The following is a 19,859-nucleotide window of genomic DNA, read 5'->3' as shown; positions in this document are numbered from 1 at the left end:
GGGAAACCGACAACACACAAGACAAAAAAAAAATCAATCACATGACTTGCCAGATTCCATTTAGCCGATTGCTACAGTATTACCCACTCATTTCCAAGTAAAATGCCTATCCGTAGATGTGGAAATCGGACCAAGTCTACGTTACGTTTACCAGAAATGATACCGTCCGATACCTGAAGAACTAATCCTTCGAATTAAGGAAGAAAATAAATCAGCACGGATGTATACTTGTAATTTTCTTCCAGGGATTTCTGCTGGAAAATCCACATTTTGAAATATAGACAATTCAGCTTCGATAAATCCCCAGGGCCAAATAGGCTGCACCCAGAGTACTTAAGGAAGTAGCTCCAGAAATAGTGGATGCATTAGTAATAATCTTTCAAAACTCTTTAAATTCTGGAGTAGTTACAGAGGATTGGCGGGTAGCAAACGTAACCCCACTTTTTAAGGAGAGAGAAAACGGGGAATTACAGACCAATTAGTCTAACATCGGTAGTGGGGAAACTGCTAGTTATTAAAGATGGGATAGCAGCACATTTGGAAAGTGGTGAAATCATTGGACAAATTCAGCATGGGTTTACGAAAGGTAAATCATGTCTGACGAATCTTATAGAATTTTTCGAGGATGTAACTAGTAGCGTGAATAGGGGTGTATCTGGACTTCCAGAAGGCTTTCGACAAGGTCCCACATAAGAGATTCGTATACAAACTTAAAGCACACGGCATTGGGGGTTCAGTATTGATGTGGATAGAGAACTGGCTGGCAAACAGGAATCAAAGAGTAGGAGTAAACGGGTCCTTTTCACAATGGCAGGCAGTGACTAGTGGGGTACTGCAAGGCTCAGTGCTGGGACCCCAGCTATTTACAATATATATTAATGATCTGGATGAGGGAATTGAAGGCAATATCTCCAAGTTTGCGGATGACACTTGCTGAGGGGCAGTGTTAGCTGTGAGGAGGATGCTAGGAGACTGCAAGGTGACTTGGATAGGCTGGGTGAGTGGGCAAATGTTTGGCAGATGCAGTATAATGTAGATAAATGTGAGGTTATCCATTTTGGTGGCAAAAACAGGAAAACAGACTATTATCTAAATGGTGGCCGATTAGGAAAAGGGGAGATGCAGCGAGACCTGGGTGTCATGGTACACCAGTCATTGAAAGTAGGCATGCAGGTGCAGCAGGCAGTGAAGAAAGTGAATGGTATGTTAGCTTTCATAGCAAAAGGATTTGAGTATAGGAGCAGGGAGGTTCTACTGCAGTTGTACAGGGTTTTGGTGAGACCACACCTGGAGTATTGCGTACAGTTTTGGTCTCCAAATATGAGGAAGGACATTATTGCCATAGAGGGAGTGCAGAGAAGGTTCACCAGACTGATTCCTGGGATGTTAGGACTGTCTTATGAAAAAAGACTGGATAGACTTGGTTTATACTCTCTAGAATTTAGGCGATTGAGAGGGGATCTTATAGAAACGTACAAAATTCTTAAGGGGTTGGACAGGCTAGATGTAGGAAGATTGTTCCCGATGTTGGGGAAGTCCAGGACAAGGGGTCACAACTTAAGGATAAGGGGGAAATCCTTTAAAACCAAGATGAGAAGAACTTTTTTCACACAGAGAGTGGTGAATCTCTGGAACCCTCTGCCACAGAGGGTAGTCGAGGTCAGTTCATTGGCTATATTTAAGAGGGAGTTAGATGTGGCCCTTGTGGCTAAGGGGATCAAAGGGTATGGAGAGAAGGCAGGTACGGGATACTGAGTTGGATGATCAGCCATGATCATATTGAATGGCGGTGCAGGCTCGAAGGGCCAAATGGCCTACTCCTGCACCTAATATCTATGTTTCTATGTTTCTATGTACATTTGAATCAGGGAGAGGAACAGCTCTGTCCGTTGAATTATTTGGCAGTCAGTTGAAAATAGATTTGTCCCACTCAGGACTACTGTGACTGTACACACAAGCTTACTCACATCCTCTTCATCAGACCCTCTCCTTCACCTACCTTATTCACATCTCCTCTGCCCTTCTGTCTTCCCTTCCCTAATCACTTCATTCCCTCTTTCCTAACCTCTGAACTACTCGTCAATTTAACAGCTCCAGGGGTATGAATATTGATTTCTCTAACCTCAAGTAACCCCTGCATTCCGTCTCTCTCCATGCCTCCCCAACCCAAGTCACACCAGCTTCTTGTTCTCATCCAACAAACAGCGAACAAAAGCCTGTTTCCTTTATCATTGTTACTTTTTTGTATATCTTTCATCCATTGTTCTATATCTCTCTACATCGTCTATATCTCTCCTTTCCCCTTCCCGTGACGCTCAGTCTGAAGAAGGGTCTCGACCCCAAACGTCACCTATTTCTTCTCTCCAGAGATGCTGCCTGTCCCGCTGAGTTACTCCAGCATTTTTGTGTCTGTCTTCCCTCACCATCACACCTATGTGACATGTTTCTTTAATGCTATCATTGTTACCATTTTTTTAAGACAGGAGAACAGGGCTATGTACATGAATTCTTGAGTGATCTCCCTCCTTACTGCAAAGGGGACATCATCGGAGCTCCTCCTCAGCCAGTTTTCTCAGTGTTGCAACGTGGATTCTGCCCATCCAAAGATCACCATGCAGCAACTTCACCACTGAAGAGACAAAATTATGAAGTACATTCAAAGTATAACTCCTGTTGTGAAGTAGGAAACCCAATGGTCGACATCCACACATCACGTGTAATGAATAGTGGTGAGATAAAGCCAAATGTGTTTTTCATAAGTATTGGTCAGAGCACCACAAAAAACTCTCCCAACAGGTCGGGACGCATCTCTGTGGAACATGGGTAGGAACGATAGTAACCCGGCGGGAGGGTGGACTGCCGAGAACAAGGAGGGACCTAGTGGGCCACGCTGCTGATATCAAAGAGGGACCTGCCGAGAACAAGGAGGGGCCCGGCGGGGAGTCGCTGAGAACTAAGAGGGACCCTGCAGGGAGCTGCCGAGGATGGAGAGGTGCCCGGCGGCCCACCTGCATTCAACAGCAGGCCTGGTTTGCCACTGGAAGAAGATAAGACTGTACTAAGAACCTTTGAAACTATATCGGTGCCAGACATGGGATGAGTCTTTATGTGCTGCCTGGGTGAAGTCTGCTGTATGATTTTTACCAGACTGCATACAAAGACAAACAATTTTAATGTACCTAAGTACATGTGACAATAAGGTATCATTGATTGATATAACTGAGGTGATGTTTCAGCTCGGAACCCTTCTTCAGAACCTTGTGCAGAACAAGCAGGAACAAGAGGATGAGGAGTAAGAAGAATTGGAAGAGAGAAAGCGGAATCCAACCAGAGAAACAATTTCTGGCCAAGTTCTGACCAAGAATAATTCATGCTGTTAAAAGAATATTATCACAATCACTACTTTAGGTTCATCACAGGCTATCCTGAGTATAGTTTAGGCTATTACAGGCTATCCTGAGTATTTTATTGAGAAAGTCAAGACAATAAATAATATGGATGTTAATGGTTTTAACAAATTCTTTGTAAATGTGGGACCAGATTTGGCAGAAAAAATTAATGATCCAGAAACAAAAGAAGGGGCGGATAATGGTCTTTGGGATAGAAATACTAACTCTATCTTCCTTAGAGCAGTCGAAGGAAAATAAATCATAGACACTGTAAGAAAATGTAAAAGCAAATCCTATACTGATTGGAATGATATTGATATGATTATAATAAAAAACGTTATTGAAAAAATTGCAGAACCATTAACATATCTGTAACTTGTCTTTTCAATCCGGTAAATTTCCGAACAAAATGAAAACAGCAAAAGTAATACCATTATATAAAACTGGGGATAGATACCATTTCACAAATTACAGGCCTGTTTCTTTACTCTCCCAATTCTCAAAGATCCTTGAAAAACCTTTTACAGAAAGACTTGCCAATTTCATTGAAAAACATAAGCATTTGGTCGACAGTCAATATGGATTCCGGACAGACAGATCAACATCTATGGCACTAATGGAACTAATCGAGGAAATCACAAATTGCATAGATAATAAAAAACCTGCAGTGGGAATATTCGTGGGCTTAAAAAAGCATTTGATACTGTAAATCACAACATTTTATTCATGAAATTGGATAGGTATGGCATCAGTGGGGTTGGATTGCATTGGGTGAGAAGCTATTTATGAAACAGGCACAATTTGTAGAAATATGTGAACATAAATCAACTTACATGAACATAACGTGGAGTACCTCAAGGGTCTGTGTTAGGTCCAAAGCTTTTCATAATATACATTAACCAGATATGCAGAGTATCAAATATACTGAAATTGATTATATTTGCCGATGATATGAATATTTTTTGTTCCGGTGACAATTTGAAGCAGCTTTTGGAGGTCATCACATCAGAAATGAATAAATTAAAACAGTGGTTTGATGTCAACAAATTGTCTCTAAATTTAAGCAAAACAAAGATTATGCTATTTGGAAAACATAAAATAAACCCTCAAGTACAATTGAAAATAGATAACATAAGTATAGAAAGAGTATATGAAAATAAATTTCTTGGTGTGATCTTAGACCACAAAATCGGCTAGAAACCACATATAAACCGCGTCAAAGCGAAGCTGGCAAAGTCTATAACAATATTCGGAAACTCAAGACACATTCTGGACCACAAATCATTACATACTCTGAATAATACACTCATATTGTCATATTTTAGTTACTGTGTGGAGATGTGGGATAACGCCTACAAAACCAACCTACAGCCGTTATGCATATCACAAAAAAGACCAATAAGAATTATCAATAACATTGGATATCTTGAACATACCAATTTATTATTCTTAAAGTCACATACACTGAAGTTCACTGATCTGGTTAAATTTAAGACTGCACAGATCATGTACAAAGTGAGAAATAATTTACTTCCAGGAAATATACAAAAACTGTTTATGGAAAGACAGGGTGGGTATAATTTAAAAAAAATCAATATCAGAACAACTCTTAAAAGTATGTGCATAGCAATCTGTGGGGTGAATTTGTGGAATGGTTTGGAACAGATGATAAAACTTAGCACAAACATAATTCAGTTTAAAAAGATGTACAAAAACACTTTTTTAAAAGGATATTGGAATGAGGATAGGTGATTTTGAGTGGGATATTTGTTATACTGATTGGATTGGGAAGGGTGATTATAGGGTGATGGGTTGTATATATGACAGAGATATTGTATAGTATATGAGTGTTTTTTATTTTTTATTTTTCTCTCTCTTTTTTTGTATGGCTTTGTAAATATTTGATTAGTGTATAAATGTAAATAATTTGGTGTACATATGGATATAGGTGTTTATAGCTGCTAAATTTGTATAAGTATAAGCAGTTGAATAAGGGGTGGGAATTAATAAGCTTTGGCTTCTTCCTGTTCCTTTTCGGACACGTATTATTTCATTTATTTATAAATATTGTTTATGACACTTTATAAATATTCTTGTTTTGTTATTTTTTGTTTTTTGTATGCTGTTTCACACTTGCTTTTTATTCTCTTGTTCTGTTCGAAATAAAGAATTAAATTAAAAAAAATGTTTTACTTGCAATCAGTTTCCACTTAACTGAAATGAAAAGATCAAAACCGACGGAAAATAAACATTCTTTACTAAATTGATAACTTTTGAATGTTGCAGAAAAATATCAAACTATCATTTTGGATTTCCCCTACGCCTGTGTCAATAGCCCAGTGCCACTTTATAGTCCCCATGGTCTCCAACTCTCCCAGACCAGATTGCTGCACGACTGTCAAACTTTGCAAGGCACTGTGCAGAAGGATTTAATTGCAAGGGGAGGAGTGGGAGAAAAACAGTGCATACTTAAAACGAAACTAAAGCAGTCTTAGTCAAGCTAGTTGTTGTGGATTTGAAAATCCAGAGTCAACTTGTGAAGGGATGTAAAATTGGGAAGCCCACACTTTCTGCCATAGCATTCTTTACATTTTCCCACATCAAAATGAGTTCCCAAGTGCCTGATATTCCTTTCTGCACCAAAGTGCATGTCCCTTTAAGAGGATGGGCCGTTTTAAGTAGAGCAGGATATATGTAAATAGTGCTTGCCCTCATACTCATAATTATGGTTTCCTACTGAGATAGGTAAATGAATAATAGCTCGGATGCCACTAGGTGCACAAGGATATCATAAGTTACAGGCACTGAAGCTTGGTGCAGCCAACACCAAGGCTCTGTGGGGAAGAACCACAAGACTAGGGTCCTTCCGCTGCTGGACATGGGGGGCAGGGTGGGGATGCCCTTCAAAATAAGGGAAGGGATTTCACGCCAGTAGGCCGCATGAGTGACAAGGGTGTGGGGTAAAATTGTGTTTGGGTAAAATGTATTGAATGTATGTATAGCCTCTGAGAATGTCGGAAGAGGTTTTTTGCACGGTACATGCATTGTATATATTTATTACTTGAATAAAGTCTATTGTGTAAAGAAAAGTTACAGGTGGTGCCAGATGCAGTGGGCAAAGGCTAACTTTCTGCTGCTATCTACACCTGCTTTCAAACTTTTGAATTTAGCCCCTAAAATGTAGAGTGGATGTACACAGGCATATGATTAGACCAGTACTTAAGACATCGCATCCCTGCCCCCACACTCTTCGTTTCCCAGTACGATCAGATTATCTGGTGACCCTCACTGACCTCAAACGTGAAATGACTAATGTATGAAAGAATCCTATGGATTTATTCCACTGCAACCATCTATGCATCCAAGGTGAAAACTAGAGTTAAAACACCACAGCCAACATTGATACATTTAATTCAGGGCTGCTGGATTTAATTACCAAATAAAAACCCAGAACTACAGCAATCAGAGTCTCATAAGCACAGCATGATTTTTTCTTCAGCAACATGCAGCAAGAAAAGGATAATTCCATACATATTAGATACGTAAAATCAATCCTGGTCATTTATAAGAATGCGGTCTCCTGACATGATTTATGTTAAATTGCCGCATCATCTTCATTCCAGCCGGCACTTGTGCTGCCACTCTATATAACGATTTTTAAAAAGCTATCAACAAATTCAGATCCACGCCACAGCTTCAAACGTGCCCAGTGTCTCTGCTTATTTTTCAAGCCGCACCATGCCTTTCAATTTCAAGCCTTTAATCTAAAGCCTTCTCCATCTTATGTAAAAGGTTTGTGATGTAGGCTCATCCAAAATTAAATACATATCAATTTTTAAATCCTGCTGGAAGCAATTGGGGTTGCACTCAGACTGTGTGGGTTGGCAGGTAGGCACCTGCCAATGCGATTTCCATCAAAAGGGTTCAGTTTAGTTTAATCTAATTTTGTAACCACAATGTGACTTGAGTTGAATTACACACTTTGTGAAGTCAGTCAAAGATATACCCAATGATATTAAATAGCTCAGAACTTTCCATTTAAATTCAGTATTGATATTCCTTTCTGCACCAAAGTGCATGTCCCTTTAAGAGGATGGGCCGTTTTAAGTAGAGCAGGATATGTGTAAATAGTGCTAAATTAGCATTATGCAAAACCAATGGCACTTTAATAATCATATTGTTACCTCCTAGCATTTTGTAGTTCAAGCTTGTGGGGTAGATCGGATTAATTGCAGAGCCATAGGTTGCATTGGGAACTCATGGCCTTCAGCCATTTGGATCTCACTGTTGTGTCCTGGACTTCCATGCTTACCTGGCCACCTGTGAAAGTTTCACACAAGCACGGGATAAGGTGCTGGTGGTTTTGACTTTCTGCTGTGCCTCAAGATTCATCACCACTGATGCCCCTGTCCCACTTAGGAAATCTGAACAGAAACCTCTGGAGACTTTGCGCCCCACCCAAGGTTTCCGTGCGGTTCCGGAGGTTTTTGTCAGTCTTCCTACCTGCTTCCACTACCTGTAACCTCCGGCAACCACCTGCAACCTCCGGGAACCGCAGGGACACCTTGGGCAGGCTTCACATCAGGATGTCTGATGTATGAATGGTAATCCGATTCCTCTGAACAGTTACCGACTTTGGGGATAAAGGTGTCAGGTAGTGAGCACAGTGGGTAATATTACAGGGTGATGGGTGTCTGGAATGTGCTGCTGGAGTGGTAGTGGAGGCAGGTACAAAAGTGGCATATAAGAGGGTTTTTGATAGGCACAAGGATATGCTGGTTATGGATCATTGTAGGCAGATGAGATTTGTTTATCTTGGTATTATGTTTGCACTGAAATTGTGAGCCTATTCTCATTATGTACTTTTCTATGTTTTATGTTCTAGTTCTGATTTCATACACTTTGGTTGCTCCAGTAGCTTGTCAGAATTCTTCATTTGTGATCCCAAATGTTGACTATGAATTTTCCTAGAATTCTTTGCATGGTGCTAATGTAACATTGCAAAATAAAGTAATTTCTGCACATTTCACATGCACTCTTGGCAGAGTTGTTTCACAGTCAAAATTCCCAGTAGATGACACTTTGACAATGAGAGTAATCACTAATCTTGAGAGGAATAGATCGGATAAATGAAAAGAGTAGGTGAATCGATGACCAGAGAACATAGGTTTAAGGTGAAAAGATTTAATAAGTTTCCGAGGAGTAACTTTTCCCACACAAAGAGTGGAAACAAAGAGTATGGAACAACAAAGAGTATGGTTTCCACACAAAGAGTATGGAACAAGCAGCCAGAGGAGGTAGTTGAGGTGGGGACTATCCCAAAGTTTAAGAAACAGTATGACAGGTACGTGAATAAGACAGGTTTGGAGGGATATGGAACAAACGTGAGCAGGTGGGACTAGTGTAGCTGGGACATTGTTGGCGGTGTGAGCAAGTTGGGCCGAAGGGTCTGTTTCCACACTATATTACTCTATGACAACCAAATCTGGTGTCAACCCTGATGTCAACCCATGTGTATAAGATAACTGCCAATACTATTTCTACCACAGTCCACTTTGTATAAATAAAAGTGGAAAGTTGCTTCATTAACTAGTTTATGATAAATGTGAGCTGATAATGAAAGACAGAAGTGGGACTATGATGAACTTAAGGCTCTGTTACTGATCCAGAAATGTATTTATTTGGTGAGATCTAAGATTGAGTGGCTGATTGTGAAACCATAATTTGGTTCACAAACATAATTTCAATCTTCCGGACTCTTCTTCATATTCTTCTTCAAACTCAGGTGCAGAACACCATTGCTTCCCTTAGGAACCGCTTACCCCAAATGATTTGGCTCCTTACGTTCAATTTTGCCTTGGTAGTGCTTCGAACAATAAGACATTTGTTTGCTTGACAATAACTTTTTGATTCAATTTTCAATGTCATTGTTATATTTAGTCAGGTTTCATTTAAAATAAGAAACCTATCCACAAGTACAATGAAACGGGAGCTTTTTCAGAAACAAAGTAACTAAATGAGGCCTTAGCAGTGCCTGGAATGTTGCAACGCAAGTAATATTGATTGCTGTTGACAGCGATGTTTTCATATGGCAACATCCCTTGGCACCAGTTGTGAGAGATAGGGGTGTAGTTGGGTAAAAAAAATCCTCTGGAACTCACAACATTCACCAAAAAATTCCCCAGTTTTCCTGATGTGGATGAAGTAATTGCTTTTAGTACAGGTACTTGCAGATTTTGTCTGGATGAGGCAGGAATACTGTTTTCTGTACATTCCCAAGGGGGACATGATACACAGAATAAGTAACCACAAAACAGTTGAAGAAATTCTTGTAGAGTACAGAGGCCTGTCATGAGCGTTTAACCTTTGAAAGTATTTCAGATTCTTAATACCAAGCATTCATTGCTTGAGGGGTTTCCATTCTTTCAATTGTGGATTATTACCTGTAGTAATGTTTTCCAATTATTAGGGTTTAACTTTTCCTAGTTCAGAAAGAAAGGGGTGGCAAATAATTTACACAATCAAAGTTAAAACTCGGGAGAAGATGAAGAAAGTTGGTGAAGAAAGTTATAATTGAACTGCACAGAGAAGGAAGATTCTAGATTTGGTCCCTATTCAGCGATGAGATGGCTGATCTCTGCAATCAGGGCAGCTGAGGCAATAGAATAGGAACCAGATGTTGGCCCGGGGAGCAGAAAATTCAGCTGGTTTTCGATTTCCGTTGACCATCCTGAATGTTTGTGTATTGTTTAGCATCAACAAGGGCAGAGTAGAGAAGCTGGGATGTACCAAAGGTCAATCAATTTGACAATCTTCTGTCACAAAGTGCTGGGATAACTAAGTGAGTCAGGCAGCATCTCTGGAGAAAATGGATAGGTGACGTTTCGGGTTGGAATGCTTCTTCAGACTGAAGAACATTGAGTCTGAGTTGCTCCAGCACTTTGTACCTTTTTTTGTAAACCAGTTTCTGCAGTTCATTGTGTTTGACAATATTCAGTGTTTGGGCTTACATATGAAGAATGAACATTGGGACAAGACATCAGGGAATGCCCTGGAGATGCCACATCAAGAAAGCAGTCTGTAAAAAAAGAGAGAGAAATCAGATTGTTAATATTGCTACTTTTCATGCCCACTGATTGGCATAATGAGAGAAAAGTCTGGTGAAAGTTAAGGCGGCTGACTCAGTTAGACCAGGCGTAAAGTAAGGACAGAAAATATGCAAGCTCAATTTTTATAATTTATTTTATTCGAAGTGGTGCTGTAGAATCTGAAGATTTTGCATAACCATGTTCAAAAAAGGATACAGGGTACACCTGGGTAGTATAAAATCAGCTGACATTTCTGCTCGCTGGGCCACCATCTGATAAGGTAAACAATGTTTGATTTAATTGTTTTTGTGAAGTTGAGGAAATGGACAATAATGCAATACCTTTGATATTATAGATATGGACAACAATTGTCAACAATATTGGAAACCATGGGATAAACTATACCATGCCACTGCTTTTTTAAATATATTCATTAAGGACTAGGACTTAACTTAAATAACCGCTAATGCTGAAACTTGGAAGTATAAGAGAATGATAGTATTGGGCCGAGACAATGTGAATAGTGGCACTGGGCACGATGAAATTCACAATAGTAAATTGTGACATGATATAGAAATGAAGAAAAATAATACAAGGTCAATTATACAATTTTAAAGGAGACAAAAAGGGAGTGTTTTGACATATTTTTTAAAGATGCCAGGACAAAACATATACTGATTACAACAGAACGTGCATGTTATGAATAGATGCAGAATACTCAAATCAAAAAGTACACTAAGTCCATTTCGTCCAAGTATGGGCTGATCTGGTAATCTTGTAGGACTATCATCCTTGTATTTGTATACAAATACAATTGGTAATGTTAGAGATGGGTTCATTGTCACTGCAAAAGCTAATTAATTTGCTAGCCAGCAATTTTGTGACCTTTAACTGGTTAGAAAGAAAATGATTCACCTTCGATAACAAGGACGGGAGACTTCCTTTCCACCCACTTGTCTGGTCCACATGCAACTCTTTCATGCGGTTAGTGCAGTGCAGTGCTGTTGAGATAAAAGACCTGCATCAATCATATTGAATAGTGGAGGGTCTGAATAGAACACTGTATTTTATGTATTTGTTTTACATAATTTTATCTTTGCTATAACGTCGATTTTAATTCTTCCAGAATTGGCCCAGTAATTAAAACTATATTTGATAATGAAAGGAAAAATATGAACAGACTTATCTAGAAACTGAGGAAAAGACTTATCTAGAAAATGAGAATCAGGCAGCAATGTGAATGAGGCAAGCCATAAGCCACAATATTGCATTGCAGGGCAGGTCTGAGAGCCACATAGCTTATTCGTGCATCCATTTCAAACTTATCAAGTTTCTAATAGCAACATTAGGGCATAAGACTAAGGGTATATCAGTTCAGTCAATGTACAAACTCCTCTCACTAATCTTTTAGTTCTATTGGACAACACCAACAGGGATTAAGTCCCAATATTCACTTTGGGGCCCACAACATTTTCACAAATGACAGTGCACTAGAATATTAGGCATTCCAAGCTGATTCTTTATCCACAAAATGACGTCAACTATCAATGCCGAAGAACTTAAATGTGGATTATTTATATTGTCTGCTCCCCATTGTATACGACTGCAAATGCCTTATTTGATATTTACTTTGCAAATGTAATCGGCATTCCTTTTGAGTTGATTTGTCCAGGCAATTTACCTGCCACTCTGATTCTAAGCCTATTACTTCTCTCTTTTTATGCCATCTTTCTTTCGGTATTCTTAAAAAAATACAAAAAATGTAGGATGTACTCAGCAGTTCAACCAACATTTGTGGAAAGAGTTCACATATCAGGCTATCAGAACTGTAATTTTCATTGTCCTACTTGTCATCCAAACATGCTCGTATTCGCTTTCACTTCTCAGAGCTTTCCCCAATATTCCCTTTCTGTCAATATTGCTTTGTCATCCTGGTTTTCTCCTGTCATTCCTAGTACCGGAGAGGGGTTGAAACTTGGTGGTATGGGGCAGAAATTTGCAAAGACAGTTGGTTCAAAGACTTTCTTTAATGAAGTGAGAAAATAATTGTGTCAATACATGACAAGCTCAGTTGACGCCTTGTCTCTTATCCAATTCCTTAATAGAAAATTAAAAGAAAGCTGCAGATCTGAAATAAAACAAGAGAATGCTGGAAATACACCGTATGTTAAGAAAGCAATGATATATGAATGCATTTTGATGTAAATGTTCTGCAAAACATTGGATCACGCAAATCCGTTTCATAATCTGTATCATATCTAACTTACCCCATCACTTAAGCAAATGCAGAAGATTAAGAAACAAAAAAGATTATATCACTTTTGTGTTTATGGAAGTAGCCAAACAGCTGGAATGACTTAACAAACAGTTCCAAGCACATGAAAAAAACAGTCCAGTCGGCCCCCGAAAATTGACGCAGCTGCTGTTAATGTCCATTTAACTGAGACGATGAGTAATGTGGTTTTTAAGTTGAATTGAACCAGCATTAAGATATGTGCAAGAGGTTTTCATTGCAATACTCGCAGTTAATGGGTAGTCACATTAGATCTTTTTGTTATGAATCACAGAATTTCACAGTATATCCACAGCTGTATTTAATCTACTCACTGAATAAACTTGAAACAAACATGAAAGTTCAAATCATCCTCTATTGTTTAATAAAAACTGAATGAACAAATAGTTATACCCACCAATTTTTCATAAGATTTACAACATAAAAAGTATGCAGATAAGGATCAATGCATGTTTAATGGTTCGATGCTACTTTGTTACGTGGACCTAGGCACAGTGAAATTCACTTTTTGCATAAAGTTCAGTACATAAATCTTACTATACATTGTCACAATCATATTTAGGTACAAGAGTGTAGGAATAGTAGTCTGAAGGAAGGTCCTGACAAAAAAATGTCACCCTTCTCTCCAGAGACGTTGCCTGTCCCGCTGAGCTACTCCAGCATTTTGTATTTATCTTTGGTGGAAACCAGCACTGCGGTTCCTTCCGACACAGTGGATTCCCAGTTGGTGCTGATACCTCTGCTATTATGGTTGGGTAGTGTAGAATTTCAACATTTGTGTATAACACAAAATTTGGGTAAAGTGAGGACGCTAATTGTTGACTCCAAGAGGGTCAGGATGGGCTGGTAGAATTGGCAGACACCGGCAAATAAAATTTATGATTGAAAATTTTAAAGTCAAAGAATGATCAGAGACCATGGGAAGAAACAAATAACTGCAGATGCAGGTAAATACACAAAAGACACAAAGTTTGCAGTAATTCAGCAGGTCAGGCAGCATCCCTGGAGAACATGGATGGATAGGTGACGTTTCGAGTAGAGACCCTTCTTCAGACTGATTGTAGAGGGGCAAAAGAAAACTGGAATATGGAAGAGGCGGGACCTGCATGGCAGATAATAGGTTGAAGGAAGGGAGGTGTCGATAGGCAGCTGGTTGGAACCAAAGATCTTTGGTTGGAACAAAGGCCTAAGATAAGAAAGGAAGGAAGGTGCGAGACAGGTTTGAAGAGATGCGGATTGTAAATCCTGAGGGCGAAACTGGCGGTGGGAGATTGAATGAAAAGGAGAAATATGTGGGAGTCCAAGTGGACACAAGGGAGGGAAGGGGGGAGAAATGAGGGGGAGGAAGAAAGGGTGAGGGGTGTTAGAAAAGTTTACCTAAAATTGGAGATTTAAATGTTTGTACCGTTGGATTAAGCTATTCAGGCAGAATATGAGCTGCTGCTCCTCCACTTTGTGCGTGGCATCACTCTGCAATGGAGGTGGCCCAGGACTGAAAGGTCAGTGTGGGAAAGGGAATTGAAACCCTGATCACACTGACCCCTTGGCCTGGGCACTCTCCATTGCCAGGGTGAAGCCACGCACAAAGTAGAGGACCAGCATCTCATATTCCGCCTGGATAGCTTACAACACAATGGCGTGAACATTAAGTGTAGGAAGGCACTGTAGATGCTGGTTTGGACCAAAAATAGACCAAATTGCTGGAGTAACTCAGCGGGACAGGCAGCATCCCTGGATGGAATTAATGGGTGATGTTTTAGACTGAAGAAGAGTCTTGATCAAAAACGTCACGCATTCCTTCTATCAGTGGTGATGCCTGTCCCGTTGAGTTATTCCAGCATTTTGTGTCTATCTGTCTATATTCGGCATGAACATTGAATTCTCCAATTTTAGATAACCTCTAATAACACCCTTAATCTTTCCCCTCCCCTCTCTTTCCATCCCTCCCCCCTTTCCTCCCCTGTGCCCCACCTGATCAGAGTATAAGTGAGATCGACCGATTGACCTAATGGTGCCAGCACAACAACCTGGCTCTCAATATACATAAAACCAATGAACTGATTGTGGACTTTGGAAGAGGAAGGATGAGGACCCACCATCCTTTTTTCCCTTAGTTCACCTGCCTGCACTCATACCATAACCCTCCATTCCCTTCTCATCCATATGCCTATCCAATTTATTTTTAAATGATACCAACGAACCTGCCTCCACCAAGCTCATTCCACACCGCTACCACTCTCTGAGTAAATTCAGATTCAGATTCAATTTTAATTGTCATTGTCAGTGTACAGTACAGAGACAATGAAATGCATTTAGCATCTCCCTGGAAGAGCGACATAGCACATGATTTGAATAAATAATAATAAGTGTCCCGGGGGGGGGGGGGGGTGGTGATTGGCAGTCACCGAGGTACGTTGTTGAGTAGAGTGACAGCCGCCGGGAAGAAGCTGTTCCTCGACCTGCTGGTTCGGCAATGGAGAGACCTGTAGCGCCTCCCGGATGGTAGGAGGGTAAACAGTCCATGGTTGGGGTGAGAGCAGTCCTTGGCGATGCTGAGCCCCCTCCGCAGACAACGCTTGCTTTGGACAGACTCAATGGAGGGGAGTGAGGAACCGGTGATGCGTTGGGCAATTTTCACCGCCCTCTGCAGTGCTTTCCGGTCAGAGACAGAGCAGTTGCCATACCATACTGTGATACAGTTGGTAAGGATGCTCTCGATGGTGCAGCGGTAGAAGTTCACCAGGATCTGAGGAGACAGATGGACCTTCTTCAGTCTCCTCAGGAAGAAGAGACACTGGTGGGCCTCCTTGACCAGAGGTGAGGTATTGTGGGTCCAAGTGAGGTCATCGGAGATGTTGACCCCCAGGAACCTGAAGCTGGAAACACGTCCCACCTCCGTCCCGTTGATGTGGATGGGGGTGTGCGTGCCGCCCCTAGATATCATCAAGGTTCGCCACTATCCATGCCATGCCCTCTTCTCACTGCTATTGTTGGGCTGGAAATACAGAAGACTGAAGTCCCACACCATCTGGTTCAGGAACAGCTACTGTCCTATGACTGTCAGGGTTCTAGAACTGACCTGCACAACTCTAACCTCTGCAACACAACACTACCAACCACATCTAACATTACCGTGCACATATTTTCTAATTTGGTATTTTGCACTTAAGTCTTGTTTATTCTTCTTTTCATTATCTTATAGAAATTATATGTAATTTTTTATCATTTATGTTTTTGTGTGTTGGCTGAGTCTAGGTGCCTGAGCTGCTGCAGCAAATAAGTTTTTCATATTTATTAATGATTTGGATAAGGGGATTGAAGGCTTTGTGGCCAAATTGGAGATGATGCTGAGATAGGTGGAAGAGCAGGCAGTGTAGAGGAAGCAAGGACTCTGCAGAAGGAATTGGACAGGTTAGGAGAGTAGGCAGAGAAATGGCAGATAAAATTTAGTACAGCCAAGTCATGCATTTTGGTAATAAGAATAAAGGCGTAGATTATTTTCTAAATGGAGAATCCAGAAATCGGAAGTGCAAAGGGACTTGGGAGTGCTGGTGCAGGACTCCCAAAAAGCTAATTTGCAAGTCGAATCAGTAGTAAGGAAAGCAAATTCAATGCAAGCGTTTATATATAGAGGACTGGAATACAAAAACAGAGATGTAATGCTGAGGCTCTATAGGCGCTGGTCAGGCTGCATTTGGATTACTGTGAGCAAATTTGGGCCCCATATCTGAGGAAGGATGTGCTGGCGCAGGAGAGTGTCCAGAGGAGGTTTACAAGATTGATTCCAGGAATGAATGGGTTAGCATAGCTTTTGACAGCACTGGACTAGCTGGAGTTTAGAAGGTTAAGGGGGGACCTCATTGAAACTTACAGAATAATGAAAGGCATAGAGTGGATGTGGAAAGGATGTTTCCACTGGTGGGAGAGTCTAGGACCAGAGGTCATAGCCTCAGAATTAAAGGCTGTTCTTTTGAAAAGGAGGTGAGAAGGAGCATCTTTAGTCAGATGGTAGTTAATCTGTGCAACTCATTGCCAGAGGGCTGTGGAGGCCAAGTTAGTGGATATTTTTAAGGCAAAGATAGACAAGTTCTTGATTAGAATGAATGTCAAGGGTTATGGAGGGAAAGCAGGAAAGGGGAATTGGGAGGCAGAGATCAGCCATGATTGAATGGCAGAGTGAACTCGATGGCCTAATTCTACACCTACAACTTGTGAACATAATGCAATAAAGTCGGCTGACATTAAAAATCAGAAGTCATACTCACCCTGATCATTGGCAAAGAGGCTCATGCTAATGTTCAAACAACTGCCCAGTTGAACTGAGCATTCAGCATCACCAGAAAACAAACCTCAAACTTTACAGAACAGTAAGAGAAAATGCTGGAAATGTTCAACTGCTTAGGTAGCATCAGTAGGAAGAGAAACAGATTTATCATTTGAATCAAAGATACTTATTCAGAAAAATTAGAAAGAGAGAACTTCACCTGTTCCTTAATAAGCATATTTAGTGATTCAGGCATCACTCAATTCCCGTTAAAGTTATATATTCATAGTCAGAGTTTTCCAGCAGGGAAACAGGCCTTTTGGCCCAACTTGCCAATGCCAACTAAGATGTCCCATCTACACAGTGCCACCTGCCTGTATTTGTCCCAAATCTCTCTAAACCTTGCAGTAGAATCTTTCAAGAAATGTTCATTATTAGCCGTTAGATTAATAATGATATTATTTGTTAATATCAGCTTTATTATTAAGAATGGCAAAATGTGCTTCTCTAGACTATTGTTATGGGACAACCCAACTCTGCAGTCATCTGCTGACATATGGGAACTCAGTTCACCGCTGCATTTCTAATTTGGAAACTGTTTGGGTTATGCAATGAACAAAAAATCCAGCTGTAATTCGGGTAAGAACCTGTACTGAGAAAATTAACAAATAGCGCCCTCTAAAGATCATAGTGGCAAATAAGTTTGAACGTTGACCAGAATGTTGAACAGCAACATAGGTATTTTGTGTCTTCAGTGTAATAAAGACCAGGAACCCACCCAAATCCTCATCAAATGTGGAAATGAGAGGGAGCTGGAGACCTAGGGTGTGAGGAGCAAGGGCCGGTAGGAGGGTAAACCAGGTTAATGCCACCAGCGCTTTCAGGGTCGTTGCAGGAGGTATACAAAGGTGACCAGACGAGAAGAGGGACGTCAGTTCGCAGTTACTGTTGCAGTACATCGAGCGCACGGGACAACCGGACTTTGAATAATGGCGCAAAAACATGGCGGTGCCTGCATGTGTAATATATGCAAAAAATATTTCACTGTGCAAACGTGACAAATATGTGGCTCAGGTTTGCCTCTATTTAAGAACAGTTGCAAGGAAAAGCCTTGGGGGAACAATAGACTGGTATCTGTGATAGGTAAATTACTGGACAGCATTCTGAGGGATAAGATATATATGCATTTGGCTAGACGGGGGTTGATAAGGGATAGTCAGCATGGTTTTGCATTTTTTGAAGCAGTAACCAAAATGGTTGACGAGGACAAAGTCCTAGATATTGTCTCTATGAACTTCAACAAGATATTTAACAAGGCATGTTAGGCTGCTCTGGAACGTTAGTTCGCATGGGATCCAGAGAGAGCTAGCTGATGGATAGAGAATTGGCTTCATGGTAGGAAACAGAGTTTGATGGTGGAAGTGTGTTTTTTAGCTGTAAGACAGCAACTCTACCGTGACACCATTGTACCACTCAGGCTCACTAGCCTATAGGTTCCTGGATGCTTTCTACTTCCCTTCTTCAGCAAAGGAACCATATTAGCCACTCTCCATACTCCAGGACGTCGCCTGTGGCAAGAGAAGAAACAAACATTCTTGTCAAAGCCACCGCAATCTCCTCTTTTGCCTCCCTCAATAACCTAAGATATATCCCATTAGGTCCTGGGGACTTATCCACCTTAATGCTCTTCAAGAGCCTCAGCACCACCGCTTTCTTGATCTTAATCTGCCTAGCATATTTGTATTCGCTGTGCTCCAAGTCCTTCTCCTTAGTTAAATTATTTTCTTCCAGAGTCCAGTAGAGTATTGCCATACCTGAACAAACCCCCCAATTAGCAAAATTGTACAGAAATAGTCCACTGAGCCTGCATGCAAGAGGCACTACATTTTGGTGCATTTTCTAAAGTCCAGCCCGTGCTCTCGTTGTTGAGAGGATCCCATTCCAGGTAAGCCCCAGGCTGTTGCCATCCTCCAGCCATCATATACCCTTGGACGTGTGGATTAACCAGCGAACCAACATCCTGTCCTGGCATGTGCACATACCATGGGTATCTTAGAGTAGATATGTTGAGGCCTATGGGACACATACTGCCAAATAGGACTAGCCCAGTAGGTCAACTTGGTCAGCATGGGCTGAAGGGCCTGTTTCTTTGCAATTACTTTTTTCAATGGCATGTCTCCCAAACCACCCGTGTCATGACTGACAAGTTGAGTGTTAATTGATACTGTAAATTATTCATCTGAAGGGTCTCGACCCCGAAACGTCACCCATTTCCTTCTCTCCAGAGATGCTGCCTGTCCCGCTGAGTTACTCCAGCTTTTTTGTGTGTCTATTTTCACTGTAAATTATTCCTTGGTGTACACTAATGGGTGAAATAATCTCAGGGGTGTTGATGAACATATGTGAGAGAACAGATTGCAGAGGTAAATGGAAATAAAGGGAATGGAAATAAATAGGAGTGGTCTGTCTGCTGGGACCCAAAGAGCCTAACAGCCTCCTCTTGGTTTACAATGGAATTACGCACCGATGTTGAACCATTGCCACTATGTCAGTAATTTGATAACGTCTTGCTTGTATTCTTAGCTGAGTGGGAGGAATCGGTGAAAGCCATTGATCTGCGGCAGTTAGTTCTGTTGTTCCACGGCGGCCCGGTCCTGGTCCCTGTCCCGGTCCTGGTCCTGGTCCCGGGCTCGGCGTCGCTCGGGTTTGCGCACAGGCCGGTTTCCGGCTGCTCTGGGTCACCGGCCGGGGCGACCGGAACCTGCTGGAGGGAGGGTGGCCGACATGAGCAGCGAATTGGCAGCGTAAGTCACAGTGGCGGCGAG

At 41.1% G+C, this 19,859-nt stretch overlaps 1 protein-coding gene and 1 long non-coding RNA gene across 4 annotated transcripts in view; one reads left to right on the top strand and one right to left on the bottom strand.

Annotated features, from left to right (window-relative positions):
* Nucleotides 1-8,444: 8,444 nt before the first annotated feature.
* LOC129701012 (uncharacterized) lies at nucleotides 8,445-19,708 on the bottom strand. 2 transcript variants are annotated; one of them, XR_008724141.1, is made up of 3 exons: nucleotides 19,559-19,708; nucleotides 11,393-11,478; nucleotides 8,445-10,467 (listed from the first exon to the last, which is right to left on the bottom strand). It is a non-coding gene; the product is annotated as an uncharacterized LOC129701012 (long non-coding RNA). The 2 variants fall into 2 exon arrangements; XR_008724140.1 differs by having other exon boundaries at nucleotides 10,389-10,749; nucleotides 19,559-19,707.
* si:ch211-198n5.11 (methylcrotonoyl-coenzyme A carboxylase 2) overlaps nucleotides 19,694-19,859 on the top strand; it is a 41,407-nt gene continuing 41,241 nt past the window's right edge. For both annotated transcript variants that reach the window (XM_055641909.1, XM_055641908.1), the window contains exon 1: nucleotides 19,694-19,838. In XM_055641909.1, the coding sequence (XP_055497884.1) occupies nucleotides 19,819-19,838 (20 nt within the window). In that variant the 5' untranslated portion in view covers nucleotides 19,694-19,818. The remainder of the gene's footprint in view (nucleotides 19,839-19,859) is intronic.

The sequence above is a fragment of the Leucoraja erinacea genome, chromosome 10 (assembly GCF_028641065.1).
Source record: "Leucoraja erinacea ecotype New England chromosome 10, Leri_hhj_1, whole genome shotgun sequence".
NCBI lineage: Eukaryota > Metazoa > Chordata > Chondrichthyes > Rajiformes > Rajidae > Leucoraja > Leucoraja erinaceus.
Note: the sequence above shows the minus strand (reverse complement) of the source record. Positions and strands in the feature narration are given on the sequence as shown.